General features: G+C 49.2%; 2 protein-coding genes across 4 annotated transcripts in view; one reads left to right on the top strand and one right to left on the bottom strand.

The window, feature by feature from the left end:
• The window catches only part of ctnnb1 (catenin (cadherin-associated protein), beta 1), a 21,210-nt gene extending 7,675 nt beyond the window's left edge, over positions 1-13,535 (top strand). Inside the window, exons 1-17 of one of the 3 annotated variants that reach the window (XM_028982102.1) lie at positions 5,088-5,272; positions 6,548-6,598; positions 7,041-7,265; positions 7,339-7,592; positions 7,675-7,913; positions 8,696-8,897; positions 8,991-9,135; positions 9,234-9,337; positions 9,454-9,483; positions 9,630-9,968; positions 10,591-10,749; positions 10,838-10,957; positions 11,032-11,182; positions 11,269-11,390; positions 11,481-11,541; positions 11,661-11,884; positions 11,971-13,535. In XM_028982102.1, coding sequence (XP_028837935.1) covers positions 6,586-6,598; positions 7,041-7,265; positions 7,339-7,592; positions 7,675-7,913; positions 8,696-8,897; positions 8,991-9,135; positions 9,234-9,337; positions 9,454-9,483; positions 9,630-9,968; positions 10,591-10,749; positions 10,838-10,957; positions 11,032-11,182; positions 11,269-11,390; positions 11,481-11,541; positions 11,661-11,866 — 2,370 coding nt within the window. In that variant the 5' untranslated portion in view covers positions 5,088-5,272; positions 6,548-6,585 and the 3' untranslated portion in view covers positions 11,867-11,884; positions 11,971-13,535. Of the gene's footprint in view, positions 1-5,087; positions 5,273-6,547; positions 6,599-7,040; positions 7,266-7,338; positions 7,593-7,674; positions 7,914-8,695; positions 8,898-8,990; positions 9,136-9,233; positions 9,338-9,453; positions 9,484-9,629; positions 9,969-10,590; positions 10,750-10,837; positions 10,958-11,031; positions 11,183-11,268; positions 11,391-11,480; positions 11,542-11,660; positions 11,885-11,970 lie in introns of those variants that run through there. The other 2 variants (XM_028982103.1, XM_028982104.1) reach the window with 2 other exon arrangements.
• On the bottom strand, positions 13,188-20,510 carry LOC114789813 (serine/threonine-protein kinase ULK4-like). The gene is made up of 5 exons (XM_028979214.1): positions 20,340-20,510; positions 19,650-19,742; positions 17,467-17,652; positions 14,370-14,455; positions 13,188-13,719 (listed from the first exon to the last, which is right to left on the bottom strand). Exons 1-5 carry the CDS (start codon positions 20,508-20,510, stop codon positions 13,656-13,658), a joined length of 600 nt encoding a protein of 199 aa, XP_028835047.1. The 3' UTR covers positions 13,188-13,655.

Genomic DNA, 20,510 nt, shown 5'->3' with positions numbered 1-20,510 from the left:
ACAATAATTTTTTTTATGCTTTGCAATGCGAAAGATGCACTGAATTTTAAACGTATTTCATTTGAAAACGCAGTAAAGGGCGAAATTGAAGTGGATTGTTCAGTAACATTGCTTTTGGATTTATGAGCTTTATGAAAAAGGTTGATTGGGGCATGGTCAGAATAAAAGCTTAAATGAATTTTGAAGTATATAAATTCTATACTTCAAAATTCTATGTATTAGCATTCGATATAGATACTCTGTATTTATGGCACTCATCACTACTCGGGATTCTGATTCTTATGTAAATAAGCTGAATTCTACCATCACAATTGGTTTAGCATTTTCCACTATGCTTTTCATTATATCGCAAAATAATTAGTAAAAAAAAAAAAAAAAATTAAATTCTGATTTAAATAATGCTTGGTACTAATGTGTATTTCCGCACTTGAGGGTAGAGACTGGACAAAATGTCGTATATACGTTTGAGGCCTTTAGAACGTCTGTTATTCTGCTCGGTGAATGAGTGAAATTGTGGGTAAACCGGGAAACGGCTGCGTGGCGCTCCTCCACCCCGGCCTTTTCATGTCGGCCACCACACCATGTCTAATGGCCCCCGCTGGGGTGTGCGGCCTCTCCCAGAGCCGCTGCCGCTCCCACCCGGCGCAGCAAATCAAACCATAGAAAATCGGGCTTAAAATATCGGGGAGCGGGCGGCCCCCGTTTTACAAAAAGAAGAAGAAGAAGAACCCCCCCAAAAAAGAGGCATCTGTCGCTCGAGTCGTGTTCGTGGAGGCCGCCACCGGCGAGGTGAGAGGGGACCGGAACAGCGCTAAACGCGGTAAAGGCCGTCGGTGCTCGTCGTATTGCTGCGCTGTGTGTGTGTGTGTGTGTGTGTGTGTTTACACGTGTGAACTGTTACACGTGTGCGTCTTGTCGATCTAATCGTGCGGAATCCCGCGTACGCCGCCGGTGTCAGGCTGCAGCGGCGTGGCGGAGTGTGTGTGTCCTCAGCAGAGTGTGTGATGAGGTGTGGAGGACGAGGAACAATGCAGACTCCCCCCCCCCCTCTCTCGCTCTCTCACACACACACACACACACACGGAATACAGGAAAACGTCAGTCAGCTCTCCCGGTGTTGACTGGCTGTCTATCCATCGCTCTGAAAAATAGATGAGACGCGCCGAGCGCGGTGACACTTCCTGTCGAGCCCGAGACTCGGGGCGCCGCTCCTCACGCTTACAGCTGGTGGCTTTATTTTTTAAATGTGTGAAGATGCTGCTTCAGCTGCACACACACACACACACACACACACACACACACACAGCCTGAGACAGACAGACGTCCACACGAACGGAATAAAGAGCGCCGTTCCCATTGTGCTGAAACATAAACACAGATGATCCGCGTCTTTGATTGGTTCATGCTTTTCACTCCCCGCAGCAGGACGCTCCTAAAGAACCTGCCCCTTTGCATTTTGGGTAAATAGAGAGCGTAGACCCTGCATGATGAGATTATATTCCTGCTCGCCGCCTCATTGTCCTGTTGTCTCTCCCACTCCCCGTAAAAGGTCATTTTGTCGAGTGAAACCGGTTTTGTATGTAGTCGCTGGTGTGAAGGTGTGTGTGTGTGTGTGTGTGTGTGTGGAACTGTGTAACAGGGCGTGTGTGTGTACGTACAGGATGGAGCGTGGCGTAGCGGCTCGTTAGGAACAGAAACATGCAGCGGTTCGGAAAATGCCGGAGTACGGATGAGAGGCAGGAAACACGAATCAATTACACAGCGCTGAGCGTGCCGCCGCCGCCGCCTCATTCGCCGCCGCCGCATCCTCCGCCGCCATCCGTCCCAGAATAGAATCGCGCCGATCGCGACGCCGGCCGCTCGGCCTCCTCCCCGGCGGACCTCTGCCAGAGACGCCAGGTCGCGACTTGACTTCCCAGCACAGAAACAAACACAAACGTCTGCACAACCATAATACAACCATAATCATAACCTTAACTAAAACACCCTAACACAAACAATAATGTTTCCACTAAATCATTTTAAAAGACTGCAATACAGCAAAATACTAGTATTTCATATCATTTGGTATTAATGTTACTAGGAAGATATATAAATATACACACACACACACACACACATAAAAACACAAAATAAATAGAAAAGAAAATGCAGCTACTAACAAGCATTATATACTTTTTTTTCTTCAGGAAAGAATAATAATAAGGCTTTATTTGTTCATTTACTTGATTTGATATTATTTAATACCTACTTTTAATCAATTCCAGATTTTGTGTTTCCAAACACATTTGATTTGAATGGTTTAAGGAGGAATTAAAACGTCTGTTGTGATGGATTTGTAATAATTTTGTAGGATGCGCAGATTTAGAATTTACATGGATAATAGATTTCGATGAATACGAGGAATTCCACGGACAGGAAACTATTTCCCCTGCACTCCAGCAGCAGGATTTTGATGAGAGGAAATAAAGCGACCCCGACCAGACCGGCCGGGCCGAGCTGCGCGCGTGGGGTCAGTTCCACGAACAAAGAGGCGGGAGCCGGAGCCGCGCCACGCCACGCCACGCCTCGCCTCGCCACGCCGCTTTCATCCGGCCGATGCACAATGATGCTGCGGAATATTAACACTCTTTATCTGGCAACATCCATTCAAAATTCAAATGTTCGCTCAAAGTATTTCTTTCTCATTTTAATTCAAAAGAGACAATATACGTTTTTAGATTTATATGAATAGCTATATCAGAAATACTGTCAAACTCATTTTGTAAATTAATTTTTAAAAAAATCATTCGAATTTAAATATCTAGCTCGACTGCTAAAGCACCAAATATCCAGTTTTCTCCGAATGCAACGTTCGCATTTTTTCCGGCCTGATCTGTAATTGATCGCTCACGTTTTTGAAGGCGTTTTGATAAAATGATTCGATAATTTGCAGCTCTGATGGAACGTTTTCGGCCCTGCGGAACTGTCCGGACGGCGTTCTCCAGCCAGGATGTGGGTTCAGGACCTTTGACTAAGCGGGGGTCAGAGAGCGCAGTCCTGCCCGCACACGAGTGGGTTTAGGCCGCCTCCTCCTTTCACTGGCAAAGAAAAGAGCCCCTCCTCTCCCAAAACTGCATCAATCGCAACGGCTTCCCAAGGGAGCCCTCACACACACACGCACACACACACACACACAGCTCGCTGTATCCAAACACTGCACCCTGGGATCTGTGACCTGGGCGATGCTTTAACAGAAGCAGCACTTCTGGCTATGAGCACAACCTGTGACTCCTGCAGCATCCACAAAGCCTGCTGGGGGAGTGCGGGCGGCGCGTTAGCCGTCCTCTTTTTATTCCTTTCTTTATTTTGTGAGAGTTTATTCTTGGTGCATGGACTCTTCTCTCCGTCTGCTGGGACGTGGGGAGCTGTAGGGTGCAGATTTACACCATTTTAAAAGCTTCCTTTATTCTGCACGATTCTCGGTCACGTCCGCGTTAGTGTAGCACCGAGGATGGTGGACGCGACCTGCGTAGAGACGCGGGGAGAAGGACTGCGACCTTTATAAAATTTACTTTAATTCAATATAAATTTATTTAAATTTCGGTATCCCTTTTTAGAACACAAGTCACATGGTTATCTAATCTGAAAGCAGATTACTACTCAATAATTCCTGCATTTACACTCGGGGCACGGCCGTTTGTGAAAGAAATCGTATGAAATAGATGAAGGTGTGCTGTTAATTTATTTGAATTTTAATGCATTTTACCTTTTTATTGAACGCATTTACCCAATGTTATGTTTTATGTTTAATGCATTTATTAACAAATTGTGCTGAGGTGCCCATAAAATGTATATATATATATATATCTTTAACACTGCATATATATTTGGGCTGTATATATGTTTTCGGTGGGTTTGTTTATTAGAAGTGCTGTTAATGATGCCATTTAAGGCTTTTTTTTTTTTTAGCAGATAATATTTTTTCAGTCTAGTTTGACCCTTAACAATAGGAACATTAAATGGTATCCTGAGCTGTAAAATATGTTTTTTTTTTCTAAAATACTGATATATACTGGAAACACTACTGCAGTAAATTAGGAGAAATCTAACTGAGCATTAATTTTCAGTTTGACGTAAAATACAAATGAGTGGTTCTCATACAAACACACTTATTTAAGCGTCTTTTACTGTACCAAAGCATGTAAACCTGCCCGGTTTGTGTGTATAATATTAGAGCAGAATGAACCCATTCTGAGAAGGATCGTCCGATCGATCGGTGTGCTTTTCTGGAAACACTGCAGATATAGAGCACTTCATTATTCATATTTTGCAGATGAACCTATAGGAAATATGTAAGAGTGGCCATTAAATAACGTGAATGACTGGGAATATATATCTATATCTATATATATTACTGGTTGACTGTGACAAACCGCATATTCATCCACAATATATACAATATGACATAGTGGGATATGGTTCATGTTAGTAATAGGATCTACTGTATAGTAGTGGCAGCATCTGTAGTGGTCTTAGTCAGGCTCATTTGTTGCATGGGATAATGATCATATTTGCCCGGCTAATTGAAATTTGGTGTACGTTAGTTGTGAATAATAATTTGTGAGTGGCGTTTTAGTTGTAGTCTGGTGTAAAATGTAAACTGTGAGTAGAAACGCGACAGGCCGCTGGCTCGCACCACCGAGTTATTTCGAAACTCGAGCGGCCGGAAAGTGAACGAAAACGGGAGAGTTTGGCTTTATGTCGGTCGTTTTTTTTAACAATTCCTACTCACGACTGCAGGCGGATGTTGAGGTTTAAAAATCTGTGAAGTTTCACCTGATGGAAAAAAAAACTCACAGCGCCGCCGTATTCCTACGCGCACAATGCGATCCTAATTCCGCGGCCCTTTTCCTCACAATCGTCCGCAAACCAACGAGCGACACGAGCACGCCGGCGTCCCCTCGGTTGGTCCGAAGCGTTTTCTCGGCGGCGGCGCGGGTAAATTCCGCGGCGCGGCTCGGCGAAGCGGGGGTCTACTTCGCGTCGCGGCGGAAGGACACGCGACGCGCAGGCGCGGTTATAACGGGCGGCGCGCGGCGCGGCGCCATCTTCCCTCCGTCCTGCTGCGCGGTGCGGAGCGGAGCGGAGAGCCGGAGTAGCGCCGGAGCAGAGACGGAGCACCGCGGCGGCGGCTCGCTCGGCTTTTATTATTATTTTTTTAAAAATCCGTTTCCCGTGGCCGGTGTGCGACCGTGAGGACGGACGGACGGGGGGCGCTTGACGCGGTCAGGTGGGTCCGCGGCGGGCTTTTTTTTTCTGTGGAGAAATGGCGGTGGTCGCTTGTGTGTGTGTGTGTGTGTGTGTGTGTGTGTTCGTGTGGTGAAAGTCTCGCCGTTCTTACCGTGTGTGGTCAGCGGAGCTCCGCAGGCGACCCGTAAGTTGGCGGCTCTGCGCAGACTTTACTCCGCCCTCCCTCGCTGCACCCGGTTTGCTTTTTTTTTTGCTCGGCCGCCAGGTTCGGTCCTCTACGGAGGAGCTCCGGTCCCGGCTCCGCACTTTAATTTTCAGGATTTTATATTCCCCCCCCCCGGACCGAGAGCGAGTTTGAGGATGGAACGGCCGCGCAGACAAAGGCGGCGCTTCCTCCAGCGGAGGGGAAACCCGGGGCGCCGCGGGCGGACCGTACCGGCGACCCGGAGCTCTGCCGCTGCTGACGTGTCGGGCTCGGCCGGGCTCCGCTCGCTTTTCGCCGGGTTTTAAAACGTCCCTCGCCTCGACGCCCCAGACGCTTCCTAGTTAGTTTGTTGGAGGCTTTGAGTTCAGCACCTTCTCTTCGTCCCGCGTTTCACTCTCCGTTTTCCACATGTGGACGTGGTCACAACTGGTCGATTATTTAGGAATGTAATAACTTGATATTCTCCTGTATAGTACAGGGGGGTATTGGTGTGTGGTGCAGCATGTCTGGCCGTAGTCCTGGTTGATTTTTCAATCTTCATATAAGTCCCTGTAGATAAACCTTTTATTAGTCCCACGAGTGGGGACATTTCGTTTGTCTCTAGAAACAAAGGCAATAACAGCAAAAAATAAATATGCATATGTATTTATGTACACGTACAGCTGGTGACTACATTGGTGGTTCTGGGGTTTTGTTGTGATTCTGGGGTGTCGTCATGTTGTGGGGCCGCTGATGCGCCGCATTCCTCGCGTTCGCGGGTCGGGCGGGCACGGCGGCCGCCGTTTACTTTATTTGGATTCCTGTGTGGGAATAACACTGGTTCTGCTGGCCCGGTGGAGCTCGTGTTGTTCCAGGAAGTGGAGCATGTTGCGTGCGAGCGAGTGCCGCAGCGCTGCTGGATAAAGCCGCTCCCGGACGGGCCTTATCCCCACAATCCTTCCCAGATGGAACACCCGGAGGGTCGCCTACCTGCAAATAAACACTCGGGCCAATCAGAGCGAAGGGATTCAACTCTGGGCGGGGCGTCAGTGTGTGGCGTGTGTGTGGTTAAATAAAAATGCACACGTATGTTGTGTGAGTGAAATAAAAGCGGTTGTCCGTCCTTTCCAGATCAGGCAGCTGTGCAGGCAGCAGTGACTGAGGGGAAAATGGCGACCCAGTGTGAGTATATACACACACACACACACACTCTCTCTCTCTCCCCTATCGGCTCTCTCAACAGTGTGGGGTTTTTTTTTTTTTTCGTCTCCTTGTGATGTGAAGGGGCGGGTCGAGCTGCTGTGCGATTCTCGTCTTCTGGCTTTTTTTTTTTTTCTCCTCCCCCCTTCCGTCCTCGCCAGTGTGCGAATTTACGATACGCGTCTGTTTCGTGGTTGTATAAAGGTTATGAGGGTTTCTCTCCAGTTTTGGACAAATGAAAGGCTGCTGTTGAGCCCGAGTCGGATTATTAAGGGGGGAAAAGCACCTCCAGTCCCGGTCCTTCATTTCCATTTATCGCATTAACAGTCTGAAGTTAACACAGAACGATGTTCATCTCGACTCTGAAGACTTCCTGTATGCACGTGCATGGCGAGCAGTCCTGAATGTGGCCTTGTCTCCCCAGCGGACTTGATGGAGCTGGACATGGTGATGGAGCCGGACCGCAAGGCCGCCGTCAGCCACTGGCAGCAGCAGTCGTACCTGGACTCGGGAATCCACTCTGGGGCCACCACCACCGCCCCGTCCCTCAGTGGCAAGGGCAACCCGGAGGAGGACGACGTGGACAACCAGGTCCTGTATGAGTGGGAGCAGGGCTTCAGCCAGCCCTTCTCCCAGGACCAGGTGGCAGGTGAGAACCTGGACTCGGCACTGGGCGTGGCCGGGCTGGGTTACGGTTCGTCTGAAACGAATTGTTTCTGCAGATATTGACGGGCAGTACGCCATGACCAGAGCGCAGCGCGTGCGAGCCGCCATGTTCCCCGAGACGCTGGACGAGGGCATGCAGATCCCCTCCACGCAGTTCGAGTCCTCCCACCCCACCAACGTCCAGCGCCTGGCCGAACCTTCACAGATGCTCAAGCACGCGGTCGTCAACCTCATCAACTACCAGGACGACGCGGAACTGGCCACTCGAGCCATCCCCGAGCTCACCAAGCTGCTGAACGATGAAGACCAGGTACCGCTGACGAGCAGGCGGGGGTTCCGTTCATAGAGTCTCAGTTCTCTCAGCTCACTCCATCTCGCTGCTCGCCTCACAGGTGGTGGTGAACAAGGCCGCGGTCATGGTGCACCAGCTCTCCAAGAAAGAGGCGTCCCGCCACGCCATCATGCGCTCCCCCCAGATGGTGTCTGCCGTGGTGCGGACCATGCAGAACACTGGCGACGTGGAGACGGCCCGCTGCACTGCCGGGACCCTCCATAACCTCTCCCACCACAGGGAGGGGCTGCTCGCCATCTTCAAGTCCGGGGGCATCCCCGCCCTCGTCAAGATGCTGGGGTACGTGGCCACACTGTTTTAAATTTTAACCAACATCGGTCTGGTTGGACTCCTAATACTGTGTCTGAAATCCAGCCGTGGTGCAGAATTACAGCCACTTTGATCCGGTCCCACAGTCAGATTTACATTTACAGCATTTATCAGACGCCCTTATCCAGAGCGACTTACAATCAGTAGTTACAGGGACAGTCCCCCCCCCCTGGAGTCACTCAGGGTTAAGTGTCTTGCTCAGGGACACAATGGTAGTAAGTGGGATTCGAACCTGGGTCTTCTGGTTCATAGGCGAGTGTGTTACCCCTAGGCTACTACCACCCGATTTCCCAGGACACGCCGTCTCACCGTCTGTAGCTTTAAATGCTAATGAAGGGGAGAGCGGCATCAACACCATTCACCAACAATGTTTTCCAGAAAAACTAAATTTACATTTACAGCATTTACCAGACGCTCTCATCCAGAGCGACTTACAATCATTAGTGACTGGGACAGTAAGTGTCCTGCTCAGGGACACGATGGTAGTAAGGCGAGTGTGTTACACGCTAGGCTACTTTGACATTCCACATCTGACAGCCTGAGCTCCTGCTGGCTGAACGGTGAAGCCGTTTCTAACCGCTGCAGGACCGTAGACGGGCTGGGGAACTCGTATTCATGTTAAATCCTCTCACAAGGTGACCTTTTCAGGTCAGGCGACCTTTACGTAATAATAAGAGGCCTTTGAACTCTCCTCTTTTGGCAGGTTAACGTTTCCATCACTTCCGAGCTCTAATATATTTTGATTTCTGCAGGTCTCCGGTAGACTCTGTTCTGTTTTATGCCATCACCACCCTCCACAACCTGCTGCTGCACCAGGAAGGAGCCAAGATGGCCGTGCGTCTTGCCGGCGGGCTGCAGAAAATGGTCGCTCTGCTCAACAAGACCAACGTGAAGTTCCTGGCCATCACCACAGACTGCCTACAGATCCTCGCTTACGGCAACCAGGAGAGCAAGGTACTGAGCCCGCCGTAGCCGGGTTCTTCCGTGAACCTGCCTTATTGTGCTCCTCACCCGGCTTTTTTAATTTTTATTTAATTCTTGCCGTAGCTGATCATCCTGGCCAGCGGAGGTCCCCAGGCGCTGGTGAACATCATGCGGACCTACACGTACGAGAAGCTGCTCTGGACGACCAGCAGGGTGCTGAAGGTGCTGTCTGTCTGCTCCAGCAACAAGCCGGCCATCGTGGAAGCCGGTGGGTGAACCTCGGGGCCCTTGCTGCTCGGCCTGGTTTAAGTTTCGACGGGTCGTGTCCTGCTGGGACCTGACGCCCTCTACGTCTCCCGGTTTCAGGTGGCATGCAGGCTTTGGGGCTGCACCTCACCGACCCCAGCCAGCGCCTGGTGCAGAACTGCCTCTGGACCCTCAGAAACCTGTCCGACGCCGCCACCAAGCAGGTGAGCGCCTTTCCGCCGTAGCCCCGCCCCCACAGCGCCAGCTCTTGTGGCCTTTCCTCTCTTTTCCTCCAACATGAGACCTCTCTTTCTGTCTCCCCACTGTTTCCATGGAGAAGACGTCGTTAGCAGAAGTAGATGTGATGCAGGTAAAAGTAGCCGTTCCTGCTTTTATCCGTGAGATGAGGACCGCCGCGTCTTTTTAACCAGTCGCCGGACTGTGGGCGGGACGAGTGTTGAGCGCGTCATGTGAGCCGGACGTTGGTGGCATCAGCTGTGCTCTGTCTGCTCGCAGGAGGGCATGGAGGGCCTGCTGGGGACGCTGGTGCAGCTGCTGGGCTCGGACGACATCAACGTGGTGACGTGCGCCGCCGGCATCCTGTCCAACCTGACCTGCAACAACTACAAGAACAAGATGATGGTGTGCCAGGTGGGCGGCATCGAGGCGCTGGTGCGCACCGTGCTCCGCGCCGGCGACCGGGAGGACATCACCGAGCCGGCCATCTGCGCCCTGCGCCACCTGACCAGCCGCCACCAGGACGCGGAGATGGCCCAGAATGCCGTGCGACTGCACTACGGGCTGCCTGTGGTGGTGAAGCTGCTGCATCCGCCTTCACACTGGCCCCTGATTAAGGTGACATTTTGCTTTTATGTCGGTCTCGTTGGTCCCCTAGTTCTGAGTCTGAACCCTCTTGGTGCAGAATTACAGCCACTTTGATCCAGTGAAAGCACTCTTTAAACCTATCGCAGGAACGTAGACGGGCTCGAGGAACGTTTAATAATATCACAGACATTTTAATCATTAATTTGTTTTCTGTGTTGAAATGTTAAGCCTTGGATCTTAATCTGAGACTAAACCTGGCCTTAATCACCCTGGCTGATCTGAGATAATCAGGAATGAATCAGAGCAAAGATCTGTCTCTGTACTGAATCGGCGTATTTGACCTCAGCTGACCTGGACTTAAGGGGTCTACCACTGGGTGGTTAGTGGCCTAGTGAGTCAGACACTCGCCTATGAACCAGAAGACCCGGGTTCGAATCCCACTTACTACCATTGTGTCCCTGAGCAAGACACTTAACCCTAAATTGCTCCAGGGGGACTGTCCCTGTAACTACTGATTGTAAGTCGCTCTGGATAAGGGCGTCTGGTAAATGCTGTAAATGTAAATGGGTCTGGATATTTGGTGGATTTTTTTTTATTTTTATTTTTTTATTATTTTTACCCCACCTCCTGACTAACATTGGTTTGTCTCCAGGCCACTGTGGGTTTGATCCGTAACCTGGCTCTGTGCCCGGCCAACCACGCCCCTCTGCGCGAGCAGGGCGCCATCCCTCGGCTGGTGCAGCTTCTGGTCCGTGCTCACCAGGACACCCAGCGCCGCACGTCCATGGGCGGCACCCAGCAGCAGTTTGTGGTGAGTGTGTCGGTCGGTTCTCTGCAGTGGGCGTGGGCAGAGCGTGGGCAGCTGGTGACCCTGCGGGTTTTGTTTTTTTTTTTGCTAGGAGGGCGTGAGGATGGAGGAGATTGTCGAAGGCTGCACCGGTGCACTGCACATCTTGGCCCGGGACGTCCACAACCGAATCGTCATCCGCGGACTCAACACAATCCCGCTCTTTGTACAGGTGAGCCTCTAATTCCATCGACACCTCTGTTAGATTGACAGACAGTTACTGACTCCGCCCCTTTCCCCCCCCAGCTGCTCTACTCTCCAATAGAGAACATCCAGCGTGTGGCGGCTGGCGTGCTTTGTGAACTGGCACAGGACAAAGAGGCAGCTGAAGCCATCGAGGCAGAGGGAGCAACTGCCCCTCTCACAGAGCTCCTGCACTCCAGGAATGAGGGCGTGGGTGAGGATCGCGCTTCCACTTCATCGTAGTGCAGGAGAGGTCGGTCCGTATAAATCGCTGCTGATTACGGTCTGTCCCCACTGCAGCCACGTATGCCGCAGCTGTGCTGTTCCGCATGTCTGAGGACAAACCTCAGGACTACAAGAAACGTCTGTCGGTAGAGCTCACCAGCTCCCTCTTCAGGACCGAGCCCATGGCCTGGAACGAGGTATGAACACACACCCAGCGCCTCCTTCATTTCGTTTTCTTTTTTTTTAATAACTGATTTCATTCTGTGGACTCCGTAATCTCCCCTCAGACCGGAGAACTTGGCCTGGACATCGGTGCCCAGGGAGAGCCGCTGGGCTACAGACCAGAGGGTGCGTAGACGCCTCCATTTATACACAATTCCACTCGGTGCTGGAGAGAGTACATGTGGTAGAACCTGGGAAGCTCGTCCACACCCGCACTCATTCCCCTTCCCACCTTTTATCCACAGATCCCAACTACCGCTCATTCCACGCAGGCGGCTACCAGGACGGCATGCCGATGGACCCCATGATGGACCACGAAATGGCTGGGCACCACCCCGGCCCTGACTACCCTGTGGATGGCCTGCCTGACCTTGGCCACACCCAGGACCTGATTGATGGGCTCCCGCCTGGCGACAGCAATCAGCTGGCGTGGTTCGACACGGATCTGTAAATAAAGCTTCTTTTCTGGGTAAGAGGCGCTTCACTTGGTGGATTTTTATTAGATTCTGCTTTGGTTGGAGCTGCCATCTAACCGCCGTCTCTTTCTCTCTGCAGGTGTAAGATCAGAATGAACCTGCGTTGTGATTGGCCTGTAGAGTTGCGGAGCGTCACGATTGGCTCGTTTCTCAGAAAGTGCCTGACACACAATTCAAGTGGAGTTTCCTATGGGAACAAGTGGAAGATAAACTCTTTAGTTCTGGTTCCTGTCTGTCCGAAATTTTCCAAACTGCTGAGGTATGAGAGAAGAGGGTGACATGAACATGGAGGCCGAGAGGACTGTTCTGATGGAATATACGACCTTAGCCTTGCCTTTTTTTTTTTTTTTTTTTTTATTCATTTAAAAAAATCTATAATGGTACTTAAAGGTGGCCTGGTTTTCATGTTTTTCACTTTTTTTTTTTTTTTTTTTGCTTTTCTCTCCAGTCATTTGTATTTCTTTAACGTCTCCTTGTAGTGTTCGGTTATAGTGGTAATGCTTTATCAGTTACGGTGTTGGAACACTAATCAGTTGAAATGTATCTGATCAAGTGAAGACATTGTGTAGCTTTTGTAAAAACGAAAATATTCAAAAAAACAAAGAATATGGTCCAAATGTTTTTTTTTTTTTTTTTTTTTTTTTTTCTCGTGCTTTTCCAGTCAGTTCTGAATTTTTCTCTATGACTATTTTTCAAGCATTAAGCAAGAAAAAAATGCCCTGAAAAAAAGGATAAAGCAGGGGGACTTCAATTCAAGAAAAGTGGTACATTCACATTTAAGTTATGTATGTGTTTTTAGTCCACTTGGTCCAAATACTATTGAATTTTCCATTCTGTTTCCAATTTGTCCTTATTTCGTTAATTATTTCTTTCCGGTCCTCAGTTGTAGGAGATTCTGGTCTTTTTGGCTGCTACTACACTTATCGCCAGCAGGCTATTTTTAATTTTATTTCCTCCCCCTCTCCATTTTTCAAGTGGTATGTTTCCCAGGTATCTGAGTGGAAAGTCCGTCTCAAACACCGCCTTCAGGTTTTTGTGACCCCAGACAGAATAGTTAAGACCGGGCAATCCCAGAAGATATGGAAGTGACCAGATCTCTAGCAGCATTTTATGCACAATTGTATTAATTTGTAATGCTTTTATTAATCCAAATTCTAAATCTGTCATCGATTAAGTGGGGAAATTGAATCATATGCAACCCATCTCAATCTTAAATGGGCCTTGCATCACCTTTAATGCTGTGTTACTCAAGGCCCTCCACTGGGCTGCAGGGAAGGCCCAGTCCTCCATCCTCCTTTTATATGTAATTTGGGGTTTCTTCTCCTGCCATAATTATCTGGATAGATTTATCCCATTTTATAAGTTGCCTGACTTTTTTAAAAAAAAAAATTTTTTTTTTTTTTTTTTTTTGTCCCTTTTGCTTTAATGAACTGAACTGCTGATCAATATAAATACGAACTGCTTTAATGAACTGAGCTGTTTTCAGTGTCTGATGTTCCAAAGGCTGTGGCACGGGTGCGACCACCTAAGTTAACTTTTGGGGTGGTTGCTGTAGAAACCCCCTCATCACTGTAGCCTGCTGTGCATATTGGAGACGTGGTTCTCATGGCTGAACAATAAAATGGACTTAAATCCCTCTGCTGATTGGTCGGCTCCCCTCGTCATTGCTGCATGTCCTGAAGACGTGGAGAAGTGAAGCAGGGAACTGGGCGTAGTTTACTGTAGAAATACACAACTGTACAGAGGCGGGGGGGCGGGGCCTCCTCACAGACCAACAATCTTTAAGATCTCTTCTGCCAGCGACCACACGGACACGTCAGCATGGGACCTGTGGGTGGAGCACGCAGAAGGTTACGCTTCCGTTATGATCTGTATGAAGACTCGGGCGGGGTCTGGCGTTCATGCAGACTGACTGTTCCTGATTGGCTGAGATGGCCCTACATTTCATTGGTTACGATTGCGGGGTCACGATGTTGCTCAGGAACCTCTGGATCAGAGAGGATCAGATTGGAGGCAGTTGTGGGGGTGAAGGCTCGTTTTTGATTTCATTTTGGCTAAATTAATGTGATGAATATTAAACCTGTCAGTCTGCATGACTGCTGACAGGATGATGGATCTCAGAGCTCAGAGTTTAATTAGTGATCAGGCGGCTCCTCCGCGGCCTGATGAACGTTCCATCGCTTCCTCCTGAAACCTCATTCATCATCTCAGCCATTCTGGTCAAGAACCTGATTCCTTCAGAGAATTCATCTGTTTTACAATCTGTCCAACTTCGTCTCTCACCTGCAGCACCCTGACCTCAAAAGTCTTTATTAAACTGGTCTGTAAAGATCTTCCTTCATGTGGAATATGCCGCCTCCATCTTTCTGGAGTAAACGTACACACACCATACACAGGTGATGTTGGGTAGTGGTGCTCAACACTCCCTTCCAGTGAAGAGCTTACAGAAGAGCACTGGTGGGACTGCTCTGAACCCACCTGGAATGTTGGGACAGCTTCTGGAGAACGTGGACGAGTGCGCGGCCGTCTGGTGACGTCCAGTCAGGGACGTGTGTCTCGGTTACCTGTAACAGAGGAGGAGACGAGATCAGTGGAACCCATGCGCCTGGGATCTGGGAGACGAGATGGGAAAATTTGATCTGTGTCCATGTCCACTTTTACTCTTCAGCATCAGGAAGATTCCTACCACACAGGCCACTCAGGATCTGGATCAGTCCCTGGTGGACTCGAGTCTAGACTACTGCAGGTCTACTTCTGAGCTCCGTTCGTCTTCTCCAACTCGTCCAGAATGCTGCAGCACGACTTGTTTTCCCCCCACCACCTTGGGTCCAGCTCTGATCACAGCACGCCCCCCCCGCATCTCCACGCTCCTCCGCGAACCTCCCCTAAACGTCCCCTCAGCACCTAGAGAAGTACGAGGACGAGCTCTGATATTATTGCAGTGCAGTGTGTGCGACGTCAGGGTTCTCCACAGAGACTCGCAACTTGCCCGTTGCCAGGCAACAGGGTTACATGCCACCAAACCCAACACCACACACACACACACACACAATAAGAAAGTCTCTTTCAAACCCTGAAAGCGATTAAAAAAGCGAGTTCGGTTCCTCTTGTGCTGAGACCCGTACAGATGTCTCACATGGACACGTACAGGACTAGTAGACACTGACCAATCAGTACACAGTAAGACCAGATCATCAGAGTTGACGCTGAGATGGACATTTACATTTACAGCATTTACCAGACGCCCTTATCCAGAGCGACTTACAATCAGTAGTTACAGGGACAGTCCCCCCCTGGAGACACTCAGGGTTAAGTGTCTTGCTCAGGGACACAATGGTAGTAAGTGGGATATGAACCTGGGTCTTCCCAGTTTCCAAGTTCATGCAGGATTTCGCTGCTCACTTCTCCTGGTCCTGGATGATTTGTGGATCCATCCTTCTGATCACAGCGCTCGATATCGAGACTCGCACATTAATCAGAAAACTTAATCATTTAGGAATCAGCAATGACTGTCTGTACTTTAAAATAATGACCTTCAAATTCACCAAATACCCGAAACAGAATTTATGGAAGATGATTAGATTAGATTAGATTCAACTTTATTGTCATTACACATGTACAGGTACAGGGCAACGAAAGATGATGGAAGAAATACAAGAAATAATTCACATCCTGTGGACACAAGATGTGGACGGGCAGAAACGTCCCCTCACATTCACGGTACCAACAAATGGGCTAGAAATGTTCTCCCAAGTGGCGTTTTTGTGGTATTTTGTGACGAGGCAATTAGCGATTTGTTTGATGGGCTGATAGGCGCGGCGCGCGGCCTGTATTAATGAATACTAATGAAGAGGCCTTTGTTGGCGGTGCGGTGTGGAGCGCTCTGAATTACGCCTGATATCTGCCGCCTAATTGAAACCTTCGTGACCGGCCCACTCTGCATTTTAATTTATCTGCGTTTCCACAAATAAGATGAAAGCGCCATGGTTACCGGTGACATCACAGAGATGTCCAGCCAAAAGACCATCTTCATCATCCTCATCGTCTCTGCATGCAGAAGGAACGGTCGATGAGAACATCTATCTGCATCACTTGATGTCCAAGTTTAAAACACAAACTATGTGGTGTTTGTGTGTAAAATGATCTATGAGGTACGTGACTGTAACACTGACCGACTGACCATCCTGCCCCAGGGCAAGTAATGACTGAAGTGAGGGTGAGAGTGTGTGTGTGTGTGTGTAAAACATTTGTATTACACTATGCAGCCGGATGCCGGGGAGCAGATTAATAAAGACGGTCAGGTTATTAGGACACACACACACACACACACACACACACACACACACACAGAAGTGAATCAGTTTACTGCTGACCACAGGGATGAAAATACAGCACCACATCTGCTAAAATAAAGATCAGGGCTGATCAGGGTTTCGAGGTTGAGGTTCAGCAGACATTAATAATAAAAAATGTCTGTGAGAAGTGAGCTGGAGAGTCACTCTGGGTGACGAGTCGGTTGGAACCCTTATGCTGTGTCTGTATCAGACCGATGAACAGTTCTAGAAGAGCTGAGTTCTGCAGGATGGAACATGGGTGTGTGAACTGGTTACCAGGTTTGATTTGGTACGAGGAGAAGAGCAGGAACCTCACTGAACAGGAACCAGCCCAACGTTCAAGTGCTACTGGGTCATCAGAGCTGCGTTCAGTGCAGACATGATTAAATATTAAATATTAAATTATTGTGTTGCTGTGATGAGACGTTTCCCTCCCAACAGGGAAACAGGAGATGGGGACAATAGATAAAGCTCTTCATCTCTCTCTCTCACACACACACACACACACACACACAATCAGAGCTGAAACTGCAGCAAACATGTCATATAACAGAGTCAAATAAAATACTAATACTAAATACAATAAAAACTAATAAAAAAAACAAAATAAAAGACTAAGAAGAAGACGCTGGGTTTAGATTTAGGTTTGTGTGTGTGTGTGTATAGGTCTGTGTGTATGTGTGTGTAAATACTAATACTAAAAGACTAAGACAAAAACGCTTGGTTTAGATTTAGGTGTGTGTTAAGTGTGTAGGTGTGTGTAAGTGTGTGTGTAGGTGTATATGTGTATGTAGGTGTGTGTATGTCTAGGTGTATAAGTGTGTGTAGGTATGTGTACGTTTGTGTATAGTTGTGTGTGTATGTGTAGGTGTGTGTAAGTGTGTAGGTGTATATGTGTATGTAGGAATGTGTATGTGTAGGTGTGTGTACATGTGTGTAGGTGTGTGTAAGTGTGTGTAAGTGTGTAGGTGTGTGTATGTGTAGGTGTGTGTAAGTGTGCAGGTGTGTGTAGGTGTGTGTAAGTGTGTAGGTGTGTGTAAGTGTGTGTAAGTGTGTAGGTGTTAGTAGCCTAGTGGGTAACACACTCGCCTATGAACCAGAAGACCCGGGTTCGAATCCCACTTACTACCATTGTGTCCCTGAGCAAGACACTTAACCCTGAGTGTCTCCAGGGGGGACTGTCCCTGTAACTACTGATAAGGGCGTCTGGTAAATGCTGTAAATGTAAATGTAGGTGTTACCAGGCGCTTGATTATGCGCAGCAGCAGACGCTGCTGTTTGGGATGCGTCTGGAGCTCCAGCGCCTCGGTCAGAACCTGCAGGTCTTCTGGTCTGAAGCAGTCTGGACTGCAGCCCCCATACATCTGGACCAGCAGGGACAGGCACTGGCTGGCCTCCTCGTACACCTCCGGGTCTCCAGACAGGAGCTGTGGAGGACAAACATCATTGGTCTAAAGTCCAGGAACTCCTCCTGGTGGTCACAAGTTCTATGGATTCTGGGGAAAGATCATCATCTTCATCTCACCATCAGATGAGATCTGCTCCGTTCTTCACCCCTTCAGGCCGTGAGGACACCACCCCCCACCCCCCAGTCATAGCTGCTATGGTGGTGGGCCAAGACCTGGTCCAACCCTGGGGATTTTCCAGCTCCACCCTCCATTTATCTCTAAAGCTGGTGGGTGTGAACGCCGGGACTGATCCACTGCTGGCCCCTCCCCAAAGAGAAAAAAGTGAATTCCCAGGAGGCCATGGGGCAAGGGGGTAAGAGGAACCTAATCCGGGCCCTCGCTCTTTGTGCTCTGAATGGGCGGAATGTTTAGAGAAAAGGGGGCTGGTCCTTGTCCCCTCTCTGAAAAAGACCCGCCCGGCCCCGCCCAGCCGTATTGTCCACATGCCAACACAGTCGCCGCCGACAAGAGCTAAACCTGCTTAGCCCTGCTAATACAAGAGGCGTGTTTACTTAGCGCCACTTGTAGATGCATGATGGGAAAAATGGCAGGGAGAGGAGGACCGGGACGAGGAAGGAGGACAACGCCTGGAGAAGAAAGGAATCAAGGAAACGGAGAGGAACGGGGGACGAGTCATGGTGTCCACTGCTCACCAAGGGAGAGAGGACACATTTCACTGTGTCACTGTGTGCTGTGCTTCACAATGACAATTATTTCACCTTCAGTGACCTCACCGAAAACTTTTACAGAGAGCATGTGTGTGTCTCAGGAATACTGTGTGTGTGTGTTTACAGTCAGAGGTCAGTCCCTGATGGACGTTGATGGGGACACAGTGTGATGGACCTGCTGGTATCTGGACTGCAGGGAGAAGATAAGGGGAACGAGGAGGGTTTGAAACTCCTCCCTGTGGGGCTCTTCTCTTCCATCTGTTACCACCACAATTCACAACACACACACACACACACACACACACTCACTCACACACACACACAACACACACACACACACACACACACACTCACTCACACACACACAAACACACACACACACACTCACTCACACACAACACACACACACACACACACACACACAAACACACACCACACACACACACACACACACACACACACACACACACACACACACACACACTATCTGCAGTAGAGAGGAGAGGGAGTGAAAATCTGAATGTAAATCCTGGTGAAGAAGTTGTCAGAGTAAAAGTTACAATAAATAAATGAATAAAATGAATAATTAACAATGAATCTTGAGCTTCTTGAGAACAAATCCAACATCATCATTAAGCTGTAGATCCTGTGTGTGTGTGTGTGTGTGTGTGTGTCACATCACACTCTTGTCTGGATCCTCCTGCTCTGTAGCCTGCAGCTGCAGGTTCTGTCTCTGCGATGAAGGTCAGAGTTCAGGTACGGGGAGAAGCCATCAATACCAACCGGCACAGCAGAGGCCTTCACAGCGCCGGGTGTCCAATTTACCGGCGTCCCTCTCCGTCCCTCCGCCTCCCAGAGACATCAGCACACAGCTTCATCTCCACAACTAAATATACATCCCACACTGACAGGCAGAGAAAATTCATCCTGCATCCATTATTGACACAGATCTGCAGCAGCATCAACTACAGCTTCCATAGAGAAGATCAAAGACCATCTGCACTGGTCAATTATAAATGTTTCACTGGTTTACTTCGATTATTTCAAAATGACTTCTCCATGTTTAATAGTCGTTCCTTCTTCATGAATCCAAGAGGAAAAAATAAAAAAGTGCCCTGAATGAACAATTCCTGTTAAAAGCGCCACTATTTACTCCACCAGTCAGCGCTGTGAGGTTGGGATGTGGAATACTGAAGATGCAGCGCTACACAACATCAGGCTAGTGCTCTGTGTGTGTGTGTGAGAATACAAAGCGCATCTTACAGAAATGATTACACACACAATGACACACACACACACACATCTCACCATGTGGATGAGGACGCTGTTGAGTTGTGTTAGTGGTTTGTTGACGAGCAGAAGTTCCTCTGCAGCCTCGGTCTCCACCACGCTGCCTGTCTTCTGAGAGAGAAGGGAGGAGAGGAGAGAGGTGTAGAGAGAGTTGGAGACGAGGTGGAGAGCAGCTGGCGGTCGGACTAGAGCCGGAGCTGCTGCGGTGTCTCTGCGCTGGACTCCCACCCTCAGAAAACAGCCCTGATGTTCACCACTTCAACTCAGCGATGGAAACAGAAACAAAAAACCAGAGGAGCTGCAAACTTCCTTTGGAAAAGCCGCAAAGAGCATTTGACAATTAAAAGCGCGGTGAAATATTAAAATGGTGAGAGGGGCCGGGATGAAGAGCGGCTCTGCCCATGAACTCCCCTTCCATGATCATTATTGGCCAAATGAACTTGGTTTGCAGTAACGCCTTTTAATGAGCTTTCGGATTGATTCCAATTCCATATTCCGCTTCTTCCAACGTCCGCGCATAAATATGTATGTGCCGGCGGCGGGCGGAAGACAAAAGGAGGAGATAATGAGGGCCGGAGGGAGACGTCAAATCCGGAGCTTCAGTCCCATATTTACCCCTACGAGCGGCCTGATGCAGGAAAGGGACGGATGTGATTCTGCCATCAGAAGTGGATCAGGAGGAAGAGACATTAAATCCAGCGGCGTCACCTGCAGAGCGTGCCGGACCACGGTGGAGACGTGTCGTAGCAGGTTGTGGAGGATCTCCAGCAGCGAGAGGAGCAGCGGGCTGCCGGCCTTCACCTCCAACAACGGCTCCTTCTGCACGTACAGGAGGCAGCTGACCAGCAGTGTCACCACGTCTGGGGACAGAGCCAACAT

This window comes from Denticeps clupeoides, chromosome 5 (genome assembly GCF_900700375.1).
Source record: "Denticeps clupeoides chromosome 5, fDenClu1.1, whole genome shotgun sequence".
Lineage (NCBI taxonomy): Eukaryota > Metazoa > Chordata > Actinopteri > Clupeiformes > Denticipitidae > Denticeps > Denticeps clupeoides.
The sequence above is the reverse complement of the archived record's forward strand: the minus strand, read 5'-3'. Positions and strand labels throughout refer to the sequence as shown.